Source organism: Cynara cardunculus, unplaced genomic scaffold, assembly GCF_001531365.2.
Source record: "Cynara cardunculus var. scolymus isolate 2C unplaced genomic scaffold, CcrdV1 Un_Scaffold_3454, whole genome shotgun sequence".
In the NCBI taxonomy this organism is placed as follows: Eukaryota; Viridiplantae; Streptophyta; class Magnoliopsida; order Asterales; family Asteraceae; genus Cynara; species Cynara cardunculus.
The window spans coordinates 19,311-45,759 of NW_020201482.1; the positions used below are offsets into that span (position 1 = coordinate 19,311).

A 26,449-nucleotide genomic window follows, 5' to 3' on the forward strand; every position below is an offset into this window, starting at 1 on the left:
CTTGTCATTTATGTTTTTCAAACTTAACTCCCGACGGGTTGGTCACTCTCTAAAAGTGTCAAAGTGTGATAGATTCAGAGATGAACTATCTTGAACACGCCAACTTGAATGATATGGGAATCGGCTCGAAAGAGTGATTTTTAACAAAGACATTTGTTTAGCCATATATCTTGAAGACACCAATTTGTCACTATCCCTGGTCCGAACACCACATAGAGATATGGGTGCAAAGCTATAATATAGTGCAAAGGTGAAGTCCGAGAGGAATACCTTCAAGATAGATGGTGGAACTAGTTCTTCTACAGCGTTGTCTGCTGGATTTTGTGTTTACGTTTCACCCCAAGTCTTACACCACACCCGTGCTACCTTTATTATTCTGTCTTATTATTCTGTTATATTATCTTTGTTAACTCAGAATCAAACTGAAGTCTTCAATTTCGTCATCTGAAATCTTTTCTTTCACTGGACTCTTATTTAACTTTTGCTTCAATCCCTGTGGACGATATTCCGGTACTTATACCACTTTATTACTTAGAAAGACAATATTGAGCCATATTGTATACTTGTTTTGTGTCCCAATTCTTTTGTCTAAAGGTATAGGATTTAACCGACCAGTCACCCAAGTTACTTATTTATTATATGTGTGTGTATATATATATATATATATATATGTAGTGTGTATTGCGTTCAATTAAGATCCACTAAAGCCTAATAAGACCTTCTTATGACTTATTAAAGTTCAATAACAACAATGACACTTTATTTACGTGTTTTGATGTGTTTTAAATTTATACCGTAAGCGTACGAGTTATATTGCATGCAGGTCGATCACAGGGAGGTGACGACCTCAATAGTAACCACTTAATAATTATGGCCTAGTTATACAAATTGGTTATTATACTAATTGGACATAAATTAAACGAGATTAAGGGACGAAGGAAGGCAAGAAGAAATTAATAGCAAAATTAAGCAAAATAAATGACAACTACAACTAAAGAAGATTGAGTAATGTCAACTCCTGATTTTAGTAATGATGAGAATTCGTTATGCAAAACTACTTCAATGCTCTTTTGAGGTGAAAAGAGTTTTCTAGACCAAGACGTATATTTACGTCCGCGATATTTTTTCAATCAACGCCCCTAACTATTTACATGTTAGAATCGTTGTCATTGATCAATCTAACCCAAGTAAAAGATTAGACTTTCGGTTTCATCAAAAACTAAACAAATTGACTAAACGCTTTGTTGAAACCCAATTAAATCAACTCCAACTTTCATTAGAATCAAAATGGATTAAACTTCAACATTCGTTTTAAGAACAACTGATCAATACCAAAACCTCGATCCTAAGCGACAATCATCCAATAAAACAAACTCTAAACTGAAACCAAGCAACAACTTATTTTATTTAGACTCCAACAAAATTAGAGATAGAGTAAATCTAAACTAGCAAGATAATTACATTAGATAATGACTAACATTAACAAAAATCAAATATTAACAGTGAGTAACTAAGTGAACATGTGCATAAAATTGAACAAATGCAGAAAATAAATTAATCTAACCTAATGTATAGAAGTCTAAGATGTACGAAAAATTGAAAGTGTGCAGAAATTAAATAATGCAGCAAGTTAAGAGAGTAAAGAGAAATGAAGAAGTAAGAGATATACAAGTGCAAAAAAATTAAAGCTTTGATACAAACTAACAAGAACATAGAAGGACTGATGGAGGAAACTCAAAGCACGATTTTCAATGACTATTCGAACAAAACACAAAATAATCAAAATAACCAAGGGATAGGGACGAAGATACTAAATAGTGTTTGAAAATCGAATGTGAATCGATCTCCAATGGCCTAAGCTTCAAATCCAATGATCTTCAAATCAAAAGAACCAAGTTCAGTAGGTTTTTTGAAACTTTTTCCTAAATTGAAACTTATGTTTTAAGATATTCTAAAAATAAGCAGCAAATCTTTTTAACAAACTTCATGGTAATACTAGTTAACGAGTAAACTATACATTCTAGAAAGTTAACTCGTCGAGACATTACGTCAAATTTAGTTTAAACATCATTCTAGCGCAACTTTTTGGAACCACTAAATTTATTGCTCGGGTGTTTCGTTCATAGAAAACTCACAAAATTCAAACGACTCAACTACTTGGCAATCTATGTGAGTTTTCATAGTTCCTTTCTTCAAGCGGATGATATATGACTAGTAACCTTTCAGTTATTATATGTGTTTGTAGTTACACAATGCATATATATGCTTTCTTATATACTTACATATATGCATTTAGTTACAAATACTTACACTATATGCTTTAGGTTAGTTATTAGCCTACATTGTGGATTATATCATGTTATATCATTCACCTTATGCCATTAGCTTCACCGGCATCCAACCCTGCACATGTCTGCGATGGCACATAGATTCATTATTATATTATAAGTATCACAACTAGTTTTGTTGTATGTAACCATTGTTAAGAATTCCAGTATAGCCGGTGCATTGCTATGCACTAGTTTTCAGTGGTCAGTAGTAGCTGATATTCAGTGGATGTTAATTTATTAACTATCAATTCAGTTTTATCCAATCATTACATAGTCAGACAATATTTACGTTAGATGGTGATTGTTAGTATGTTACCATTCTCTGTGACGGTACTGCCAATTCAGTAGGTGCTTGTGTTTGAGGATGGTGCTTTAGTCTTGTACAACCACGTTGAGAAGACTAGTTGTCTATCATTTGGGGTTCATGTTAAGTTTCAAATGAGTAGTGCATTATTATGCACTAAGTTGCACAATATACATATTACAACCTATCTTAAAAATGGTACCAACATAACGTTAAAGTCATAATTTTATTCAAGATTATTTGTTAATTTGGTTATTATATTGTTTGTAGAACTAATCATGAACTCACTTAACCTTATAACTAACATGTATCGTGTATCTCAAGATGATATGCATACATGACCTAGCAAGGGGAATGAAATGGGTTATCTTATTTATGTGTTGTAGTTCGATTTTATGAAACGAATTGGTTTCTTAGATATTCTTTTAGTTTTAAGTCTTCAAGTATAGCAAATTGTTGAATGTAATGTATGAAATTATGACATTATATTCCTTTTAAGATTGCTTGTAGTTATATATATTTTTTTTGTAAACGCTTTTTACGGTCTAGGAAGAGCATTACATTCGGAGTTCTCAGGTCGACGGGGGAAGAGGAATACAACGATGGCCGTTGAGGTAGGGGGAAAGGAAAAGAAGCAAATGCAGTGGTTGCTGATTGTATCATTTTTTTTATAATAAAAACAATATATATAAATTAAAAAAAGAAAAGGTAAAAAGATGTGTTATGTAATGAAGATATTTTAATGGTAGGGACCTTTTTAAAACAAAATGCAAATATGGATGACTATTTATGGACTTGTTATAATTTAGGGACCACTTAAGTTTTGTTTCAAACCACAGGACCAAAAGTGGAGTTTACTCTCCATTCATGATTTGATCGCCCCTTTGTGTTTACCGTTTCAATCTTCAAGTACTCCATCTCCATGTGAAGAAGAAGAAGAAGAAGAAGTCAGAATGAAAACATAAACCAAACATCCGAGGGAAGATGTGGAGAGATACGTGAGCGAGCCCACAAACCCACACCATGATTTTGCTTCAGTCTCACTCAAGATACCTCCTACAGATCTTGACAAATCGCCTTCAAAAGTAACTTCTACCCATTTTCATCTCAAAATCTTTCTTTTTCACTCCATCATTGATTCTTATATCACTTTTTGATTCTTGTATCCAATTCGTCTCATTTCTGTATCTATTTTCAGTTTATTGCATTCTTAATTACATTTTTGTGTAATTTACTCCCTACCTGAGGGTGGGGTATACTTGGCTGGATGGGTTTGGTTTACAATCAGTTGGGGGATTGTTTCTGTGAAGCAAGATCTTCCTTTCCAGCCATGGTGGAATTAGTAAGGGTACTACAATCATGACATTTATCGCTTGATACCCTGTCTCTCATTATTCTTCACCAAGAAATTCATCGTCATCATCTACATTATAAAATCTTTTCAACTCATGCATTCATAAGTATTTAAATGTTTTGGTGTTGCTTATACTTGAATATCATATACAATGTGTTTATTCTGTGACCTGCTCATCCTTTAGATAGATATAACATTCTCCTAAGAGATTCTTTTTTTTTTTTTTTTGGTTCTACAGTATTGAGAAAGGAGTTGAGTTGGATTGCCACTGGGTAGAATTTGATGACGTCCGATACCATATTCAGGTTAGCTTACCAAAGCTACTCTTTGTTGATATAAAAATTAAGTGTATGGAATACAATTGAATGAAATATGGATGATAAGTTTTAATTGTTATCTGATTATTGAAACGTTTCTTTTTCGTGCCTGGACATTCTTGAGAGTTATTGATGTCTTTGAACTGAATTGTGTTATTCTTGCAGGCATCAATAAAGAGTCCAAATCTTCTACATCTATCAGTATCACTCCCCACTCCACCTCCAGAGACTGATTTCTCAAGCGGCCTTCCTCTTGGAGCCATTGAGGCTATAAAAGCAGCATATGCTGGGGTTGTTCATATTCTTGATCCTCCAAGAGATGGATTCAATCTCACAGTTAAACTTAACTTGGCTAAACTTCCTCCACTTGAAGGTTTAGTGGGTTCCCTTTTCTGAGGTCATATCATGTTTGCATTGATATTTTTTTTTGCTACCAATTGTTTAGATTGTTGATGATGTTTAGGTGTTTTAGGATTTCTATTTTATACATGGCTTAGATCAGTTTCTTTCTTTTCTTTCCATATATATATACCTGGTCCCCTTCATCCATTTGTTTTTGTTACGCTTCTCCATTATTTGTGTAGGATCCTCAAGTAAACATGTTAACAAAAATTTTTGATAGCAATATATGTAGGGTTTAAATTATACGAAGAGCATAAATTGAGGGAAAGTGCGCAACTTATGTTTTAATCTTTGCAATAATGATGACCTAAGTAACATAGTGTTCAAGCACAAGCATAATCTTCGTTGTTGAGGGAATGATTGTCCAAACAAATGAATTCAATTCTTTTGTTTCAATCATTCAGTCAATTCCTCTATTATGATTTGTAGGCTGGACAAAGACGCTCGTTTTTTATGTCATATGCATCGCAACCCTTCAAATCCATTGTTTATGTGTTTGTGAATATCATTATTATTGTTTATCGTTTGTTTGCCCGTTTCCTCCCGTGGGCCCATTCAATCCAGTATATATTCACAGTTCTCCACTCATCAATAAAGTATTCTTTCTATCTAAAACGTCGCTGTGTGTTGCCATCTTCAGCTACTGCATACAAGCTTGGTGTTGCCTGCATGACTGCAAGCTTGTTAAATTGATGCAGGAGCTCATTCTTGTTGTTGATCTGACTGTCAGGTTTTTCACTTGTCACCTTGTTTGTCCAGCGATGTTACTGTGCTCAAATCTGTGGTGTCATGAACAAAGTTGCAAAACCTAGGACTGCAGATTGAGGGATTCTCAATCCTGGGCTAGGCAAAGTTCAGGTGGAAGTCGAAGCCATAGTTCAAGTTTAAGTTGTAGATCAGATCTGACTGTTTGCCCCTGTTCCAACCACTAACATCCTCTTCTAGGGTTAACAAAACATAAGTATTGTGCTTAATGTCCAACCCCAGGATCCAGTATTCCATTCATGGATTTACTTCATTTGACTTCATCTTATTCTGGAACCACCCCATTTCTGCATTTGCGTCTATGATATTTCAGTTAAGTTGGATCATTCCCGAGTACAGGGAGTCATTGGCGTGTCTTGCAGAAAGCACGGAGCTTAACAAGTTTCTAGGTGCTTTGAAGCTCTCTACTGCCGTGAAGCTCTAGGATTATCACCAACTATTGTACTTTGGATTTGGGATATCCTTCATCCAATTTACAGAATTCTGCAGTCGTATTCACATGGTGAAGAAAGGCATTCCAGAATAACAAAATATATAATTCGTTTAAACAAATTATAGTGTCAAGTTAAAAGGGGTTGTTTCCCAACAGTCCAAAGTCCCAACCCTACTGCTCATCAAGGATGTGAGGACAAGTTTGCAGTACTACCTCTGTTTGGGATGCAAGGACGTTCACCGTCATATGCATTTTTTTTGGTTTGGTGCTTTTCAGGTAGCCAACTATTTCCCACTCATCCAAATCTTACTTTTTTCTGGAAGTTGCTTTCATCTAGGTGAAACAATCAACCTAGTATACTTTTTGTTGCCTTGTTCTGACACACAAATAAACGGGGTTGGGTTCTTGGGAAGGACGCATTATTACTGTTCTGGTTCAATTTCTTCAGTGTGCTAGAATACATGGAATTGTTGATGGTCCTTGTGCAGGTCCTTGTTTCATATTTAAACTTGACCTTCTAATGCACTGGTTGCTTTTTATGATACCCTTATTGATTCTTGTCGAGGCTATCCATGGCTTCTTTCTTCTTGAGGATATCAGTGGCCTCTTTCTTCTCGAGTGTAGTATGCTCCTACTGCTACTTTAGGACTACTTGATACATCTTCAATTAGTTTTATAACATGTACATCATCCTTAATTGTTTATTCTTGTGCATTTTGAGCATGTGGCCGTGAACAAAGATACTATATATGTATGTGTTAGCATTTCCAAATTCCATTTTCTATATGATTCTACCATGTGTTGGTTATTGAATAGTAATGCTTACATTGTATAGTCCAGAGAACATGAGTAATATGTTCTTGATTGGATGTACTAGTGATAATATGACATTATCACTTCTTGATGGTGCAGAGATTAGACATGCTCTCGTGGTAAAGATTGCATCTGTGAGGGAGGTGGTAATGGGTGCCCCATTACGTGTAATCTTGAAGCGCGTTGCATCCAGGTCCGTGCCTTCCAATGCTGGCGTGCTTGTTCCCCTTGTTCACCGACCAAATGAATCATTCTTCCTAGTTCCTCAGGTGCAGAATTATTTGTCAATAGATTAAATACCTAGTTCATTGCTTGATATAACATGATAATAGAACTTCATATCTAGATAGTTTATCTGATGAAGAGGTCAAGTTAATATTTTATGTTTGTAGTTGGGGGTATTTTCCAACCATGAGAGTTAAAGGGAATGTTTCTGGCACACGGTGGATTAACCACCATTATTAAGTATCAATTTTCAAAGCATGCCAAACCAAATGATTCAAGCCATGCTCTGTAGGAAGTTCTTCAAGCAAACCTAAATAATCCAGATTGGTAAATGTGCAATATTGTCAAAGCCAACCATTGACAAATTCAATGATTTGTAGTGCTTAAATAAGATTAGAAAAGAAAACTGGATAACATTTTAGGTAATGTAGGATTTAATGTAATGCTTGAATGAACATACGTCGCTTGTATTGTTAGGTAATGCCTTTCAGTTATGTGACATGCATTTTAGATTAATATGGCTTTCAATGCCTAATGGAGGTACCTATGTTGTTGGCGGTAACCTCGTATATTTTGTTGAGTGTTTAATGTTTGTAGCCTATTGTAAATCCAGGTAGCCTTCAAAAGAAACCATTGTAGTTGCATAAATCCAAAAAACATTATAGTTAGAAAACTTGAACATTTGTAGCCCCTAAGCTTTTCTTTAGCTTTCTTAAAAACCATTATAATTGCAGAAATTGGGACAATATAAGTTCTCCAAGTACACTGTTTTTGGGAAAATCTGCAACTAAAATGATTAATTGTTGAAAGCTAAAGGTAAGTACAGTGACCAATTTTCATTTAAAGAATTGATAAAGCTTATATGAGTGCCACAGTCATTTATTTTTCTATGATGAATTCATATATTTGATAAATTCTATAGATGGAAGTGCCATTCATGGGAGTCACACAACTTGCTTTGTCGAACCTTATTGGCTTGAAACATTAAAGTATATTGCCCAAGATGTGCAAATCTATTGGTACTTGTGCACTTTATGTAGTTGTGGGGTTTACAAGTGAGCTGGGAATGTGTGAAAGCTTAGCTGATTTTCCAAAAACAGAAAAACATGGGAGGTAAATTTCCTATTGGTCCTTGAAGATGACACGCATTCTGGGTTATTTTAAACGAAGTTTTTTGTTCTTCGATGGTGTAATTGTGCATATGGGCAAGTTGAAGTGTATTAAGTATCATAGGATTTACAGTGCAATTTCTGTAACCTAATGTAAGAGGCACACTCATTAGCTGTAGGCAGTAGTTAGCTTCTGATATGAGCAATTCTTATTGAATTCCCATAGGGTTTTGATTCTCATTTTGTTTTGTATATTATTCTTACTACTACTACTACTGGCACTGCTGCTACTATTCTTATGGTCTGATATTCAACTTCTTTTGCGTCCGTATTGAAATGTAAATTATTATTGTCCGAGCCTTTTTGATCGTAATGTTGTCAAACAACCATGACCTCATGGCTTATCTTTTTGGTTGTCACTGAAATGTAATGGTTTGCTTGAAATACTACTAACAACTTATTAATTATCGTGGCAGGTAGAAAAGGCGACTGTGGTGTTTCCTATGAGATTTAATGATTCTGTCGATACTGTTCTAGCAACATCATTCCTACAGGTAATAGCAGCAAAGTGTTTTGATGTGTCGTTGATATCTAGAGGGGAATAAGTTGAATAATACCATGTTGGTGGACGTAAAGGAGTTGAGGAGAAAAGCTCCATGGTTCTTGGATGGGAGAGAGTGGCCTGAATATACGTTTTAAGTTATGAGAAATAGGAAAGCACAAAGAGATCTCTAGAACTACAATAATAAGAAGAATCTCTTATAATTACTAAAATCAGGAGATGACTAAGCATAAATAACTAGTTACTGAATATTCTAAATGAATAATTAATCTAGAATATCATAAACCTCCTCTTTTAATCCCCCACTTCTAACATGTGAACTACAATTGATTAACATTCTTGGTTCTCATCCTTGATGCAAACTCCCCTGACTTTCTTTCCCTTGTTCATACAACTCGTATATATTTTTCTTTTTCTATCTTCTGTTCCTAGTTTGTATGCTTTACCTATACCTTCTTATATCGTTTTCTTCATGTTTTCGTCTAACTTGCATCGCTTTGTCCCTTACAGTCTTACAACTATGTGACCATTTATAACATTCCTTCTCCTTTGAAAGAGACGTATATATTCTTAAATTGCAAATTTTATTCAACATGTGACACTCCTTATATAGAGTACAAGAGATGAAGATACCTTTATTTAAATGATTAGATAAGCTAAGTTGATTATTGCCCTGTATCTCTACTGTATCTTTGCCGCTCCTCAAGTTGGAGTATATATGTTGAACATTCGTAACTTGTACGTTTAGGGCTAATGTGTGATGTGATCCTATGTTCACCTTGCCACTTTTGTTCAGTAATTATTTTCTATATAATAATGTTTTGAGAACAAAATTATCATGCAAAAAAAATAAAATAGAGGACTTCAATGAATGAAATATTTTATCAGGTCTACACAATGTTCTAAGTTTCGATTGCAGTGCTACATCCTCACAAACACCCATATCAAGATATCTGGAAAATTGGGTCTAGGAAGTACAAGGTTACAATTTGGTAAATAAAGCTCTAATGTAATAGCAATATAACATTTCTTACAAGATGGGTTAGCTAGTCCATACGAAAATAACTAGGACATGATGTTTTTTATGCTATAATGAGTTCCCATGATCATGTGACTGTAGAGCTAACAAATTAAACCCCTTGCACCTAAGGATATATGAAGAAATTGAAAAATCTCTACTAAAAAATCTAAGAAATCGAGTGAAATGCAGGGACAAAATCAAAGGAGATGCACTGGCAGAAAATTAGCCAAATTAGCCAATGGACACTACTTTTTTGGAGGTCCTAGTATTTCAATACTACCAAAAACAGAAGGGCTTTTCTTTGATCATTGTGTTTTTCTGGATATTGGGACTTCTCTAATAATTGGGACAGGCCATGTCATGCCTATATCGGTTGGATGTTCTACCTTCCACAGCATATGGTAGTGAGAATGCTATTTAGGACATACACATCCGACTAGGTCATCCCTTCTCTGGAAGTTTGCAAAAACTGCAACAAGGATTGGTTCTTTTTTTGGTTCTGCATTGTGAGTCATTTCACATGGGTAAGTACATTCATATGTCGTACCCGTAGTACCAACAATGTAATGGAATATATTTAAAAGGAGTTGACAAAAAAAAAAACCCTGCCTCCGTGTGGGACACTGGGTTTGGATAGCCTTTTGTATCTTCTCATTTCTGTATCCTATTCTTCCCCTTCAACTGAGGGCCCTTCTTTAGCCCTTCTATTGAATTTGCATATGATTCAATATGTGTGCTCTACAAGCAAATGCTCATCTGCATTTGCTTGTAGAGCACACATATTGAATCATTGAATTTGCATATGATTCAATATGTGTGCTCTACAAGCAAATGCAGATGCTGATATGTTTCATATCAGATGTGTGTCCATAGGTTTATGCCTCTAGGCCTGGTTATAATTTGCTTATTTTTAAACACTTGATGCAACTTGCAACATTTTTCAAAATTTGTGATTGTCTTTACTGTATGATAACATATTAACCAAACCAAATCAAACCAAATGAACCCAATATATCCCACAGAGGTAGTGTCTGGGGTTTATGATGTATGCAGATATTGCCTCTACCCTAAATGGTAGAAAAGTTGTTTCCATGTAGACCCCCAACTTGCAAAAAGGATAAAAATTACAAGGAGACATGCAAGAGAAGTTAGAATGTTACCATAGTAACATAGAAGTCTGTGCAAACATGCAACAGGTACAATGAACAAAAAAAGGAAGCAGGGACATAAAACAAACACGGAATCAAAACGGAGTACTCACAACCATCAAAGCAGGAAGAAAAACTAAGACTGACATAAATAAGAACACATATAAACCCAATACTGATTATTCTTTTTTCCTTTCTATATGGTGTCAAGTATGGATGATAGTAAAATTGTTGTTCATACCAACTAAACAAGTATACGTTTAAGCAGGAGTTTGTGGAAGCAAGACGTACTGCTGGACTTAATAATGCCCCTACGTGTCTGTGGTCTGCCTCCCCTCCTGATGAACTCAAGGATGCTCCTGAACAAGCATTACATGCAAATGCTGGTTTTGTTTCATTTGGTATGGTGGAAGCTTTAAGAGGTTTATTTATTTGTCAGCTCTGTTTGTAAACATTTTTATTTACTGTTTAACAAATGCAGTTATCTACCCACGCCATGTAGAAGGAAAGAAACTGGACAAGACAGTTTGGAGCTTATCAACGTTCCATGCATATGTGAATTATCACGTGAAGGTGAGATTTTTCCTCTCTTTTTTATACACGTTCTCTTGTATAAATGGTCAGGAACATGCAAAACAACTTTTAAATGGTTCACCAATAGTTGTATCTATTGTATTGATTAACCAGGTTGTAACCATCAAATCTTCAAATGGCCACTTTTTATACTTTAGATTGTCAATGGCTGGTGGTTTCACCCCACCATTCAAATAGGTGAGTTTCCCCTTGCTGTCGAACATCAAACAAACACGAGAAGAATATGATTTCACTATCTCTTAATTATTTTCTTTAAGAGGGTAGAATACAATTTAAATAGAGAAAATCGGAAAGAAAACTAGGAAAGATAGTCCTAGAAATCTCCCATAATTAGAGATTTGAGCACCGGGTAAGGCGGCTAAATGTCAATTAATAATTTCAAATTGCACTCTGAAATACTTCAACCATTTTCTGGGTAATGAACGACACCCAGTCCTTCAAGACTCCAACAAACCCAACTATCCAAAAAGAAATCCCGACCTTTTTTCATATATTTCTTTTGCATTTGGTAACAGTGTTCTGAAGGTTTCATGCATACTCGGATGAGACGTCGAGTAGAATCATTAATCCAGGTAAACACTTGCTCTCCTTCATCATTCGTTCTTACGTTTGTCCTTTTCCTTTCTCATTGTTAGATGCATTACAATGTTGTGTTTTTATCATTTGTTTATCTTTGCTATTAGGATATAGTTCTTCCTAGTAGTTTATCTTTATTTTATTCTCTTGTAAGTTTATGCATTATATATATAGATCAAGGATCATGTGAGAATAGGAGTTACCACGAGAAGTGTAAGAAGAGATCTAGACCCTTGATTACGTTTAATCTAACCCCCACACTATGAATTGTGCTCTTCATGGGAATTAATATAGTGCATCTTGGTGCATCTCATTAATATTGATCCCTCCATACCCTTCTCACCTTGACTTTCATTCTCACTGGAATCCGACCATATTTATATAGGGAAGGGTTCAAAGGAGAGCACCTTTATTTTACGAGAACGTCAGAACACCCTTAACTATGGTCAATCACATGTGATACTATGTTCCATCACATATTATACACATATGATAATAAATCAGAGACGCGGACGACCTTTGGCACAACCTAGGTTTCGGGAAGTCTCCTAGACACCACTAGGCCCCCTCATATGTATTATCACGTGTGAAGTGTGATAAGGGTATTCTTGATGTGATACTATAATCCATCACATGTGATGCTAAATCATAGATGTAGACGAACTTTGGCACGAGCTAGGTCGCAGGACATGTCGTCCACACACTACCAGGTCCTCTCACATGTATTATCACATGTGATAAGGGTGTTTTCGTGTTTTCATAAATTAGAGGTGTTCTCGTTTGAACCTCCACCTATATATATATATATATAGAGAGAGAGAGAGAGAGAGAGGGCTGGATTCCCGTAAGAATTGCCATTTTCTGTGAGAAGTGTGAGAAATGTAACCTTCACATAATATAACGGCACCTTCACATAATGTATGTGAAGGTACCTCTATGTTGCACGAGGACATGTGGAGGTGATCATCTTCACAGAAAATGGTGAAGATACATATTCAGGTGTGTAACCTTTGCCACCTTCACAAAATATCACGTAACCTTCACCGTTTCTCACGCTTCTCACCAAAGAGCAAAGTTTGGCTGGATGGCAGTGACTCTTGCCTATAAGCGCTTACCCAATAAACGTTTAGTAAACGGCCCTTAATGTTATATCCGTAACACTGAGTTGCTCCATCTTATAATTGTTGAACTTTTTGATGAATATATGCAAAGGGGCAGAACCTTTGATCAAGTGGGTTACTCTTTTCTATTAGAATAGAAGGTCATGGGTCCGAGTCACAGAAATAGCTCATTTGCAAATAGGCTTGAGTTTCGGTGTAAACAACTTCTTTTTTTCGTGTGAGCAAGTGAAGGTACCTTTATATCGTGAAAGATTTCCTAGAAATGTGTCCGACCCCTCTAGAAATGTGAAACTTTTTATCCCACACCCCTTATTTAACTTCCATCATATTTTTGTATTATGTTAATTAAAGTTTGACCCCAATCACCAAGTCCTGGATCTGCCACTAGTTACGACCTTTGTACAAACTTCACACCTAAAACTAATGTGAATGTTACAATCTCCACATAGTATAACATAACATTCACATAATAAGGGTGCTTTTAGTTCTCATGAAAGTGAAAAATTCCCAACCATCACAAGACCTCGGATTCTTGGTGAACATGATCACATATGTATGTAAATTTGTCCGGTGAATAATGTATGCATTGTTCCTTAGGCCCTAGATCGTGCGAAGCCGGATGAGCATGCAAATATAAGCAAGTCCTACAAAAGATTGGTTTGTGATCTCCTCTATAACTATATATTGTTGGTTTCTATGTTTGCGAAAATCTTGGCTAATTTCAATTTCATTTGCAGAGCATTGAGGAATCACGCGGGAATTCACATTCGTAGTGTTTGGATCATGAAATACTAACTTCTACGTCTCTAGTTGTCTTTTTGTAGTCCCCATGTGTTGCCTCAGTGGTAGAATGGTGGGCATCTGTAAAGGGGGTTCCGGGTTCAAACCGGGCAACACAAGTTATTGCTAACTCATTGTTATTCACCTCACTCATTATGGTCGTGTGTCCGGTTCGGTGGGGGTGCTCCAGGGGTTGGCGTCTGCCCTTTTTTGTAGTTGTGTTTAAGCTAAAATGATTGTTGTCGAATGAATCATACTCTTTATTTTTATTTTTTTTCTCTCTTTTTTGTTTCCATCCATTGCTCGCTCAAGGTTGAAAGTGATGTGTTATTACTTTGTCAAATTCGTGTTAGCAATAATAATGGTTGTTTGGTTGCTTTTCCATAAAACTTTGTCTGGGTTAAGCTTTGTAGTTTGTTTTGCTGAATAGAGAGAATGAATGTCAAAATTGACTATTATATAGATTAAAATAAATATGCTGAATGATAAAGTATCAAATTATTGATGCAAATTCAATGATGTTATCACAACAAAATAGTTTCCATATGATCAAAATATTTGGTGGATAGCAGACAGCAACCAAATACTTGAAAAATTTACAAACATTCAATTTCTGTCAGGGTCATGTTGCTAGTGTTTTTTCAGTATTAATTCCATATCTTGTTTAGAATGTCAAAGCATGGTTATGGCATTAATCCTAATAATTGGGAGGATCAGTTCAAAGCATATTTCATAGTATTTGCATATTATATTATATGTTGTTTCCTTTTCGAGTATATCATATTCAATCGCGGTCTGGTTGGTTGTGTAGATGTCTACACGTATAATAAAAATTGAGGCATTAAGTAGAAGAAAACCAAGTAATCAAGTTCTTAAAATTAATTAATAACAAACAAAATAGGAGTTGCTTTCTATAGATGGCAATCAAAGAGCAAAATCAACAGCACACGTCATTTTCTGTTGTCCATAAGATTGAACTGAACTGGTGTTTCTTTAGTAATTCATATATTCTAATCTAAAATTCATCTCTTCAGAGCACAAAAAGAAAAGTAACACACAATTAAAAGAATAGAAAGCCAAGGTGTGTGTATACATTCTTTTTTCTGAATACTATAAAACCAATTATATCTATCGTACCAAATACATAAACATTACCTTTCTCTTACATTAATATCAAGTATGTTCTGTAGAATCACAACAAAATTATGGCCTACCAAAATTTCGAAACTTGACGTTGAATAACTCGGTCTGCATAGCCTCAAACGTTCAACGCTCAAAAAGATGACTACAGAGATTGGTGTCGAGAACCAAAGACTAATTGTTCTGTCACCAGTTATGCAACTGAGACGTTATACTTTTAACGATCGGGTGGTATTCTGTGTGTATGTGTTGTTTAGCTTTCTCCGAACCAGGATATTCAAGCCACCCATCATATAAGCTCTTCACCACCAGGTTTTCAAACGGATCAGCAGCCAAAACCTGACAAGTTACAACCATCAAGCTTTAACCAAAACAAATGAGCCCTGGATATCCTATCCAACAGTGGAGTCTGGGAGTATGATGTATGCATACTTGACCTCTACCCCTAGACTACCAAAAAACTGCAAATCTCACCAAAACCGATGAATAGTTATGTTTTTGGTTTCTAAACCGTCAAATCACCTTTTCTTGGGGTTGGGGAGGGGGGGTGGGGATAAAATTAGATGCTTACCTTTTCCATATATGTAATTTCTAGTGCTTGAATCAGATCTTTGCCGGATTGTCCTGGTTTTGGCTTCAGTTGACCACCTCCATTTAAGCAGCCTGTTAGGGAAGAGATGTAATGATGAGACTCAGTTTGCTAACATTTGCAGCCATTTTCTATTCGCAGTTGACCCGTTTATGTGCATTTGTAAGAAGATATATACATGTGTGTGTGTAAAAAAGAAAACAAAGTCGGGATTTTTTATAGGAAATCTATTCATAAACCAGTTGTGTATACCATAAAAAATGGAAATCAATTTAGGATTTACAACTAGTGATTACAAAACTCTTTTAAAGGGCGAAATGCACTGGAATACCGATGTGTACCATGCACCTGAATTAACATAACCTAAATGGTTGCCAAGCATCATCTCTCTATCTGATTTACACTTTTCCAAAGGCGCCAAGAAAATAAGTCAAAAAACCAAAACCAAATGCACCTATAAAGCCTTAAGATGTCCCAAAATCTAGTATGAATTTTGAAATAGCTACAACAAATAAACTGGTACTGAAGAGTATACCTGAAGGGCAAGCCATGATCTCTAAGTAATGGTAGTCACATTTTCCAATTTTTAGTTTCCTCACTACATTTTGCAAGTTCCGGAAACCATAACATAGCGCAAACTTCAATACCGTTTTACCTTCTACCTGCAAGTTCATTTTCTCATTTAAAATATTACTTTAATTTATCAAATTGGCAACTTAAAATATAAAGACTTCTTAGAAAAAGAACAGTTTCGAGTAGCTAGCTCCTCGAACGCCAACTTACTTCTAAAGTCACTTCCTGGAAATCAGAGTTCCGTATGGTCTTGAAGTCCAGAGGCCCTTTGATATCTTGACCAAAAAGTGTCTTGGCAGCATAACGGAAGATTGTATCTGCATATCCTCCAGAGCTTCCCCTAACCCCAAAAAGATGCCCCTCTTCACTAACATTGGATAATCTGCAAAATAGTAACATGAATGATATGTTTTTCAAAAGAATTCGAGAAGAATGTAATTCAAATAAGCTATTCTTTGTTCTGCTTACAATTTATCAAGAGGGGACTCCTCCAAATTGCTGAAATCTACTGCTTTTGACTGCACAACCAACAGAAAATAGAATTATTGAACATTGATTCATCCCATAAAATTTCCGACGCTTCCCTTTTTGAGATGCCCCCATGAAAATTGGAAAACATTTACTTATTTGAAAAGATACCAAATTTAAAATAACCTATTTGCCCATTATCATCATTACAAACAACTTAATGGAATTCATCTGGGTCCATAAGATTTATTCATTTGTTTTTATGAAAGGTATTTCAGAGATATTTACTTACAAATATGTGCAAAAATAAATGTTTTCATATTCATGGACAAAGGGATTAAAGGATAATAAAAGAAGTGCCACAGTACTATGAACTTGTAAAACTCTTGGCTCACCTGTATTAAATCTAAAACCTCTCCAGTTGTCAACACAGAATCTACCTCTGTGGTCATTTGGTCAGAGCCAGATCCTTCATCAGATTGGTCTCGGAAAACAAAATCATCCCTGGAAGCCTCAAGCTTTTTGTCATAACAGGGCATCACCGTCACATGATAAATCTCAGCTGGTCTGTACAGTTGATGGAAATATGAAACAGGATCAAATAAGCATACTAAACAATATAATTTGTCCAATTGCTTGTATTCACCAAATTCATAGATAACACATGCCAGAAACCATACAGTTAACTAGTAGTTTTTGTAAGATCCAGACACAACAAAGATAACAGGATTGAAAAATGATAAACAATGACATCCACTATATGGGCGAGGAAAGTTTACCAGGGGTCCTCATTTTTTTTTGGAGAAGGGGTTGGTTAGAGGGGGGGGGGAGGGGGAGGTTGGTCTTTGTTATGCAACCTTTACCTTGCAGTAGAGGATGAGATGGATATATCTTAAAACCAACATACTTATATACAGGACAAAAGCATTTGGATGTAAAATGATAGTGATCTTAAGAAAGGTAAAGTAACTCAAGTCTAAATAGAGCATTGAGCACTAATGCACTATTTCTAAAAGACTTGATGCCTAAAAAAATGCAAATTCTTCTTACAGATATATAGTGATTGCCATTGCAAAAGATTCAGCCACAATCTTGGATACAAAGATAATAGAAGTGTTATGTAAGAGTAGAATATTATGCTGGATCTGAGATTAGAAGTGTTATATCACGCATAACAGGAAAATATGCTTACCGAAGACCTAATTTTTGGCATAGATGATGCTTGATAATAGCTCCAATGGATTGTTGGGGGCTCTTCACTGAGGAAATATATGGAAGGACATACGAACCAAGTGTTTTTTCAGCATAGCATATCCAACCTGAAAGTATAGATAAAACACATTTTATATGTACCATGCAAATATAACAATGAACATATTACGAACTGAATCACCTCTATCCACACTATAATCCATAACCAAGTTTCAACAAAACAAAAACTGAAACCAACTAGCTATAGTCACTGTAGTGCTTTCCATGGTGATCAGTAAGTATAGGAGATTTGTGATAGGTACACATACCAGGACATGCGGACGATATCATGGGTAGAAATGATCTAGATTCCTCCTTCTCATCTGAATGGTTTTGCTTATATCGTGATATGAATTCATTACAAGATTCGATAAGAGTCAAGTCTCTACTACAGCTGGTATCAAATACAGCTTTAACTCCCAAAGACTTGAAAAGTGTGATAAGTTTCCTGAAAACCTGAGAGTACCATTCAGAATTATCCAATGGATGCCTTTCAACTCAAAAGAGGTATTGGATTTACATCTAATTCATTTAGAAAAAGAACAAATTCAACCATCCTTTTGAAAAACATTCACAGGGCATAATGGGAGAAGTATTAAGAAGATAGACCTGTACAGAAACAAATACCCCCTGAAATTTGCCCTCAGTTAAAAAATCATCTCATTGCAGAATTATTCATAAAGAAAGTGGCCCAGCAGGACTGTAACACGATTCATAATGTGATGCAATTTACCTGAACTGGAGAAAGACCATAATGCACAGCAATAGAAGCCCTAGACTGGGGTGAAAGAGAGACAATAACAGTCTTTCCATTGTTTATATTTGAAAGGAACTCATCCAAGCTTTGCTTCTCTAGCATAACAGTCTCTGCAGAAGTAATGCATCCACTGCATGATTACAGCAATATAATTGATTCAATTCATTACTTTCTATCAAAAGTTATCAGCAAAAGTATAGAGGAAAATATACAAGAGAAAAGGATCTGTAAGAAATAAAAATTGTGCCGAAAGTTGGTGAAAATACAAGCACATGTAAAGGTATAGAGCTACGTTCCCACATTTAAAGATACGACAAATCAAGATCATCTTTTTAACATGCCAACAAATCAACATCAACTTTTTAACATGCACTCTCTTTTATCGACGAAAATGACAGCTTCCCTATACAACCTTCAAGATTCATCTCCAAAAATTTGCTTAACAACCATTGTGGGAGTTATAAGACACAGATCAGAAAGTGTTACCTGCATGCTAAGCAATCCTTGAGTGATATTTTTACTGGATCTGTCTGAAGTGTTTCTGTAGCAGGTGCAGCTTTCATCGGCTTCTGTTCAAGAAAAAGCACTTGGTAAATAAAAAATGATGATCTTGCGTAAGGCTGAGTCTTACTCCTTTCTTTAAAATCAATGAGATGTATAGTTCAAAATGATCTCTTACTTCAAAGAGAAAAGAACCTTCATAATACTACCCATTGAAAAAAAATACTGTATTGACATAGCAGCAAGGTTAAAAATTGTTACTTTCCCATTCATAATGATAGTATGTGCAACAAAAATTGTTACTTTCCCGTTCATAATGAAGCAGAAATCAAAGAACAATGGGCATTATGCACTCGTTAAACATTCCTATAGTCCAAGGGTTTCTACAAACAGCTGAATCTCAATCACACAACAAAACTAGTTTTAAACAATGTAAAAATAGAAATTTGGCAGTGTCAAGTTGTAACATATTCTATATCAAATTTTCATTTAAAAAGTACAGGCTTTGCATCTAAAAAACAAGACGTAGCTCTTTCTAGAGGGAAACTTCAATATGAAAACAACTGTGGAAAACCTAATTTGTTTGTGAAATATCAAACGAAAATCAAGTCATATGTGTAAGAGAACATGCTATGTTTCTGTTCTAATAGTTAGCTGAAATAGAAAAGTTTCAGTGTTGTAGCATCAGCAGACATTCCTAAAATCAATAGGATTTCCCAAAAATCAACCACTCCCACCATTTCATGTCAAGCCTTAACATTTCAAATGCAAAATTGATGTCAATTAAGTCACAAATTACACATCAACATCATTCTATTTGGAGTACTTGTTATATAACTTAAAGGAGTCTGAAATCTCTTTTCAAAAAAAATTAAAATCCCAATCAATTTTGAAGATGAAATTTATGCCTTTTGGCATGCCACAAAGCTCTTTTTTTTTCACATGGATAACAGATATAAGACTACTAATTCCTTCTAACTTCTCGATAAAATCACAGAAGACTACATTCCTAAAAGATCTTGAAGCAAATCAAACCCAGCAAAAAAGCTAGAATATTTGCTAGATGGTACTGCAACTAATGAACTAGGGTTAAAAGCGCGGTTAAATTCAGAATAAGAATATCAAAGCTACTCTTTTCCATTCAAAAGTTAAACTAAAATCAGAGAATTTTCAATATTCTAGTGTTCTAACAAATCCCTGATCAAGACGGTACAATCGCGACTACTTTATAAGCATCGCAAAAATTGAATAGCTTGCTTAACATGGAATATAACCAGGATAACACAACCTAAAACATAAAGACCTAGGTTTCAGAAAGTAGAGAGAGTAGAAACCTTTGGTTTATCAACGAGCCTGGAAGAACCGGACTTCATAGAAACAACACAGCCCTGTGACGGTGCGATGAAATCATTAAGGTCGCCGATCCTTAGTGTAGCCGAGAATTTCTCCGACATATTTTCAAGTCGATTGGTGTCAAAATTGTGCGTAAATTTGATCGCAGAAATTCAACCTGAGTGTTGTTCTTTTGGCTACGTCGGGAGAATATCATAAAAAGGATTCTACAAGCATACGGTGGTCGGTGGCGATGGAAGGCTAGGCTATATATACCGTGTGGTGTGATGGCGCGTGGGAGAAAACTTTTGACGGTTTGGTCTCCGTCTCAAAATATAAAAATACAATTTTGGTCCCTATAGTTTACACCCAACTACGAGCACCGTCCCTACACTTTAATAAGTACAGTAATAGTCCCTGTAGTTTGTATTTTGCTTTGAAAATGGTCCCTTAATATAAAGCTGTTAATTTTTCCCGTTAAATTAGGGGGTATTTTAATCTTTTTATCTTTACAAGGACAAGTTATATAGTTTTGTGTAAACAATAGAGACCAAATTTGTAGTTTACTTTAATTTATATTGATATTATATTAAAATAAATTATATATATATATATATATATATATAATCCCCTTCATTTGTTAACCGGATAATTAGTGTTATCTATACAAACTAATCTGGGTCTTTAATTTGTGAAATCAATAGATTATAATAACCATTGGCAATTTTGTAATAAACATGAAACTAACAAAAGTGAATAAGAGTAGGATGGTAAAGCTTATTTAATCGTTGATTAGGAAAATATCCACTTCATTTAAATCTCTCACTTCTATGGATCTGGTTTATATTATATGCATTAATGGTTGGTGTCAACGTTTTGTTGATAAGTTTGGATATGTTAGAGGTGATGTGAATGGGCGCACACAACACACAAAAGATCTAGGTTCATCAATGGTGCACACAACACACAAAAGATCCAGGTTCATCAATGGTGCACACAGATCTGGGTTATATTTCTTCATTTGGGCTCGATTTCTTCCATTGAGTTGGAAATCTTCATATGGGTTCGATTTCTTTATAGGTGTAAAGCTTTTTCTTACTAGGTGCTCTTTTGTTTTTTGAAGCACTTGAATAGCTGAGATGGCAGGAATACTCTTTCTTCATAAGATAAGGCTCATAGCTTATTTGTCCAATTATAAAAAGTTGTTTAATTGTGGCTTATTCGCTCAACTAGAATGCCTAGATCATATATGGTCGGTGCTTATTATTCCACAAAAGCCCTTTTATCTCTGTTCCTTTCTCAAAAACAGACAACCAACCTGCAATTGCTAAAAAGAAGTGGGGATTGCTTTCATAAAAGTAAAAGTAAAAAACCCCTAACAAATTGGCAATCAAGAGTTTGTTTATATAAATTAAAATAATCGATAATTTCAACCTAATATATAGATGATGATGATGATGATGATGATAAGTTTAAAATTCTTTTTTTCCCCTTGGAATGATCAATTATTTTAACAAAAATCTAAATAAAATGCCTGCCTAGTGATTAATAAATTAAATCACAAAATCAAATACTTTAAACTTTACAAAAAAGCCAAAATCTATGAGCCACTAGTTGTTTTACTAAATAAGAATTGAATTCCTATGCACTTTCTATAAATCTTCCCTTCATTAATCACAACACTTCAACCCATAAACTGTATAAAGTTACAACTGCTGTTCTGGAGTTAAGGTGATAAACCACCAACCACATGAAAACAAAATCCAAAATGTGCACCAAAAAGACATCCTACTTAAACCGAACCCAGTGATCGGATATCGCTAGACGGGCCATCGCCTTTCGACGGTGCCGTATACATGTTCTTCAGCAGATCCTGGATCTTATTATACATCATCATCTGGGAAGGCTCGCTACCACCTACACTGCTCTGTGATGCTCTTGATGAACTCTCCTGTAACTTCATTTTCTCGAATAAATAATGTTTTTCAGCTTCGGCTTCATGTAATCGTTGTTTCAGATACCTGCTTGCGTAATCTTCCTCTGATTTCTCCGCTTTTGCAAGCGCGATCCGTTGCAGCCGCTCCGCTTCTCGTCTAGCTTCACTGGCTTTCAGGTCGAACATCTCAGCTTCGGCTTGTTTAAGCCTCACGATGCTTTCCAGTTCATCTACTTGCTGTTTTTTCTTCTGTCTTTCTATTTTCAGGGCTGCTACTTCCCGAGCTTTGTCTTTAAGTTCTTGATCACAAGCCTCAAGGGCTAGGCGTGCTTTCTTGGTGATACGAACCTTCTCCTCTTCCACCATTTCCATCTTCTTGATTGCTTCTTGCACTACATCTGCGATTCGGTTGAAAGCTTCTTGTGGGGCCATCAATCGACCATCCCCATTTTCTTGATGCTTTGTGGGGTCCATGTCGAACTCTGCAAAAATTCGCACGAGAAGATCAACAGTCCTGGTAGCTTTGATAGATTAACATAAAGTGCTTAAATGGCTAAATATTAACAATAAACCAAATCAACCAAGGACATCCCACCCAAAGAGATGTAAGCAGACCTGACCTCTACCCCAAAAAAACCAAACCAACGAGCCCACTAAATCCCACCCAGAAGTGGGGTCTGGATAGGATTAAATGTACACATACCTGACCTCTACCAAAAAAAAAGACCAAACCAAACGAGCCCTATAAATCCACCAGGAGGTGGGATCTGGGAAGGTAAGAGGTAGGCAGACCTCCCATCTAACCCCAAAAAAACAAAACAAACCAAACGATCCCAGTAAATCCCAACCGGACTACCGGAGGTGGGGTCTAGGGAGGGTAAGATGTATGCAAACCTGACCTCTACCCCAAAGAGGCTAATATAAACAATAAATTCAACTACTTTGGGTCTGCATGCATCTATGTATTAATAATAAGCCTAGCAGAGCTAAAGCTGATCCGTAGCAGGATTGTAGAAATAACATATACAATTTAAGACATCGTTTCATCTTGCCTTTCTTTGAGGTTCAAACAAAATTGGATTGTAGCAAATGAACTCTGGAAATCCCATGCTAAAAAGACTTAGACCTAATATATTGCACACATAGAAATACTTGATGGATGAATCTTCCAAGACTCAAACGACCTACAAAATAACAAAGAACATCTCAAACACTCCAAATGTTTCTCTACAAGATGAGAATTTCATTATACTCACAATCAGATGATCATCTAAGCTAGTGATTAACATCAAGCTGGCATTTTCTAAGACAGAATCCCATCAATATCAAATAAATCATAAACAGTGTGGCTTTAAGATCATCCATATGTATGGAGACATTTTCTTACATCGCCTAAATTTGATGGGCTAATGATATTGGATTAAAGCTCACATAACAGATGGTATAATGCATGGTTAGTGAAGCTATACAGTTCAAATGATGTTCAAAAAATGAGGATTTCTACTCGATTGATTGACCCTAGCTTCTGGCTTGAGAACTTATTTCCTGTGATTGAATGACTCTCAATATGCTGTCTAAATTAAGAAAAGCCAGTTCAGTTTGTTGAACGTGTAAAAGAATACAAAAAGAATCTGTTATTTTATCTTCTGGGGAACATGTGGAACAAAAGAGAAAATGTAGGCAGCCTGACATCATTAACTACCCAGCGAGTTCTAAATCCAAAAAGCTACAAAAGAACTACACTGAACTGAAAAATCTCCATAAAATGCAATTATTAAATCATTAACTGCATCAAACCATTCACAAAATGCAAAAATAACCAAACCAAACGAACCCAGTAAATCCCACCCAGAGGTGGGGTCTTAGGGGGGTAGATGTACACAAACCTGACCTCTACCCTAAAAAGTAGAGCGGCTGTTTCCATGAAGACCATTGGCTAGTGCAAAATAAGAGAAAGGTGCAGATACACTAAACATTTAAAAGTTAGATATGAGTAAGCAATAGCAATAGCAATACAAATACAAAAAAAGTAGAGAGATAAATATGCTAAATTTAGGCAACAAGCGCCCTAGTACAATAATGCTACATAAGGATATTGCTTACCTTGAAAAAATGACAGTATTGCTTTGGAAGCCACAGGTTCAGCTATCCCACTTTTCAATTTCTCTACAAGTTCTCCACATTTCCAGTAGAGTTTCCTCCCTCTAGGTTCCTCACTTCCACGGAAAATTCTACTCACATATTCGAGTTCTCTAACCAGAGCTTCCCGATCCCACAATGGCGCACAGTGATGGAAAACATCTTTGACCCACCCAAATAGTTCTGATGTCCTCATGCAGGCTCGACACCTGAAAAGCATCTCTCCTGAGCTTCCTCCATTTGCAACAGGCCCCATGCCGATCTGTGCATTGTGTATTGCACAATCTGTATGTGTCCAGTGAGAACACACATCACAACCAATCCATCGGCACGTATTCACTTCAAAATCGAACTTGCTGCATATCACACACATGCAGAGGTTACAGAAACCATTCCTCTTAGAGCAAATCTCACAAGAACAATTGTCAGCTGGAATTTGGTTTCCACATGCTATGTTTCTGCACCTCCTGTACAAAAAGATCTCAATGAGAGAAGCTTGAGATAGACTAACGGTTGGATGTAGAAATGCTTGAATTCCAGTCTTGATAGCAACTAATATTTCTAGCTGTCCGCGATGTGCCAAGATGAGTGTTTTTTCTGTCAAGTCGCCCCTACTCAGAACCATCTTCTGAAGAAAAATGTATTCCTCCCTATGCTGCTGACCACCCATTCCTTCAATAAGACCTCGAAGTTCATTTTTTAACTTATCTAAAAACTCATCAGGGAGATGGTGCATTCTTTCTGCAATTACATCCACTCTCTCCCTAGATATGTCTCTGAGGGACATTTTATCAGAGCTTGATATATGGCGGATGACAGAATGCTCAGCAGAACCGTTGTCGCGTTCCTTTGCCTTCTCCCTCTCCAGCTGCTTGGATAGCGTCAAAGCATCAGCTGTTGGCCAGGTTTCACGTGAACTAGCACTTTCTGTGGGCGAATCTCGGACCTGATCAGAATTCGAGCCACGTTCTTGAACATTAGGAGACCCACAAGCATCTGCTGGAACAAGGGATAAAGATGTGTGGAGTACTCCAGACCTTGGTTGCTGACGTGGAGGTAACATGTTTGGCAATTTTTATCACTGAAATGATGCCCAGAAGAAGAACCAATTAAACATCATGCAGACTGATACTGAATAGCAAGCAAGAATTACAATTTGATCATAATTGAAGATGAAAGATGAACAACGTGCACATTCTACAAGAACCATAGAACGGTAACCTAAATTCAACCAAAAATAGTGATTTAACATGAACAGCAACGATAAGTGGCTTACCCAAAACAAAACAGGAACAAATTTCTTATCCTCTTACTAGCAGCATTGATTAAAGAAAAAAGATAGCTACATTCGCTTATCTGAAAGCAATGGACCTATAGAAAAGAATACTCATCCATCCAAAAGATATCATCCACATTTGAGTTAAGGCCAGATGAGTTCATTTTAATATAAAAATTGACAAGAACGATTTTTTGGATAAATAACTAGAAAGTTCACGTCAAATTTGAATTTGAAGAACACCAGGTTTGAATTTTTATTCAGAAATCAGAAGTAAATTATATGTTCAGGGTGAGGAGAGTGGCATCAAGAACCTAGAGAGATTTGCACTCACAACCTTGTGGTCCCCCGCTATTAACCAAACAGTATCAATGCAATGAAATAACCATTACCATTACCTCCATACAAAACATATGTCCCTTTAAACAGGGAAAATTAGAAAGGTAGGCGGTTGCCATGCAGAAGCCATTTACATGGGTAACTCTACATTGGGATTTCAATTTCCAAAAGAAACTATACCCATCTAACAACTTAGCTTGTAAGAAGTCCAAAATAACGCTGGCCAAATCGCAAAGATGGAATCTAGCTACAATAAACATCCAATTTCTATCTTCATAACCCCCCCCCCCCCCC

At 36.0% G+C, this 26,449-nt stretch overlaps 3 protein-coding genes across 5 annotated transcripts in view; 1 reads left to right on the forward strand and 2 right to left on the reverse strand.

Moving 5' to 3' along the window:
* Nucleotides 1-3,575: 3,575 nt before the first annotated feature.
* Nucleotides 3,576-14,232, forward strand: LOC112503639 (actin-related protein 2/3 complex subunit 2A). Its single transcript, XM_025107641.1, has 10 exons — nucleotides 3,576-3,719; nucleotides 4,227-4,293; nucleotides 4,471-4,678; nucleotides 6,818-6,987; nucleotides 8,529-8,606; nucleotides 11,052-11,184; nucleotides 11,265-11,356; nucleotides 11,893-11,949; nucleotides 13,672-13,731; nucleotides 13,812-14,232. The coding sequence occupies exons 1-10, from the start codon at nucleotides 3,658-3,660 to the stop codon at nucleotides 13,845-13,847; spliced, it is 963 nt and encodes a 320-aa protein (XP_024963409.1). The 5' UTR covers nucleotides 3,576-3,657; the 3' UTR covers nucleotides 13,848-14,232.
* A 662-nt stretch (nucleotides 14,233-14,894) lies between these two features.
* LOC112503638 (protein NAR1) lies at nucleotides 14,895-20,694 on the reverse strand. Of its 2 annotated transcripts, none has more exons than XM_025107639.1 (11): nucleotides 20,468-20,694; nucleotides 19,119-19,201; nucleotides 18,609-18,762; nucleotides 18,145-18,331; nucleotides 17,817-17,943; nucleotides 17,020-17,191; nucleotides 16,625-16,674; nucleotides 16,367-16,538; nucleotides 16,119-16,245; nucleotides 15,566-15,657; nucleotides 14,895-15,333 (listed from the first exon to the last, which is right to left on the reverse strand). In XM_025107639.1, the coding sequence occupies exons 1-11, from the start codon at nucleotides 20,585-20,587 to the stop codon at nucleotides 15,181-15,183; spliced, it is 1,437 nt and encodes a 478-aa protein (XP_024963407.1). In that variant the 5' UTR covers nucleotides 20,588-20,694; the 3' UTR covers nucleotides 14,895-15,180. The 2 variants fall into 2 exon arrangements, with proteins under 2 accessions (XP_024963407.1, XP_024963408.1); XM_025107640.1 differs by having other exon boundaries at nucleotides 18,609-18,742; nucleotides 20,468-20,579.
* A 1,425-nt stretch (nucleotides 20,695-22,119) lies between these two features.
* The window catches only part of LOC112503637 (OBERON-like protein), a 4,875-nt gene continuing 545 nt past the window's right edge, over nucleotides 22,120-26,449 (reverse strand). The window contains exons 2-4 of one of the 2 annotated variants that reach the window (XM_025107638.1): nucleotides 25,005-25,621; nucleotides 24,505-24,896; nucleotides 22,120-22,883 (exon numbers count right to left, since the gene is read on the reverse strand). In XM_025107638.1, the coding sequence (XP_024963406.1) occupies nucleotides 22,258-22,883; nucleotides 24,505-24,896; nucleotides 25,005-25,603 (1,617 nt within the window). In that variant the 5' untranslated portion in view covers nucleotides 25,604-25,621 and the 3' untranslated portion in view covers nucleotides 22,120-22,257. Of the gene's footprint in view, nucleotides 22,884-24,504; nucleotides 25,622-26,449 lie in introns of both variants that reach the window. The other variant, XM_025107637.1, reaches the window with a different exon arrangement.

Excerpts from the sequence above, each read along its gene's own strand:
- LOC112503639 (XM_025107641.1), top strand. The coding sequence starts at position 3,658 with ATGATTTTGCTTCAGTCTCACTCAAGATACCTCCTACAGATCTTGACA. Across the intron at positions 11,185-11,264 it reads TGCTGGTTTTGTTTCATTTG|TTATCTACCCACGCCATGTA; the intron begins GTATGGTGGAAG and ends TAACAAATGCAG. Across the intron at positions 11,357-11,892 it reads ATGTGAATTATCACGTGAAG|TGTTCTGAAGGTTTCATGCA; the intron begins GTGAGATTTTTC and ends ATTTGGTAACAG.
- LOC112503638 (XM_025107639.1), bottom strand. The coding sequence starts at position 20,587 with ATGTCGGAGAAATTCTCGGCTACACTAAGGATCGGCGACCTTAATGAT. Across the intron at positions 17,944-18,144 it reads GATATCGTCCGCATGTCCTG|GTTGGATATGCTATGCTGAA; the intron begins GTATGTGTACCT and ends CTATACTTTCAG. Across the intron at positions 15,334-15,565 it reads AAATTACATATATGGAAAAG|GTTTTGGCTGCTGATCCGTT; the intron begins GTAAGCATCTAA and ends GTAACTTGTCAG.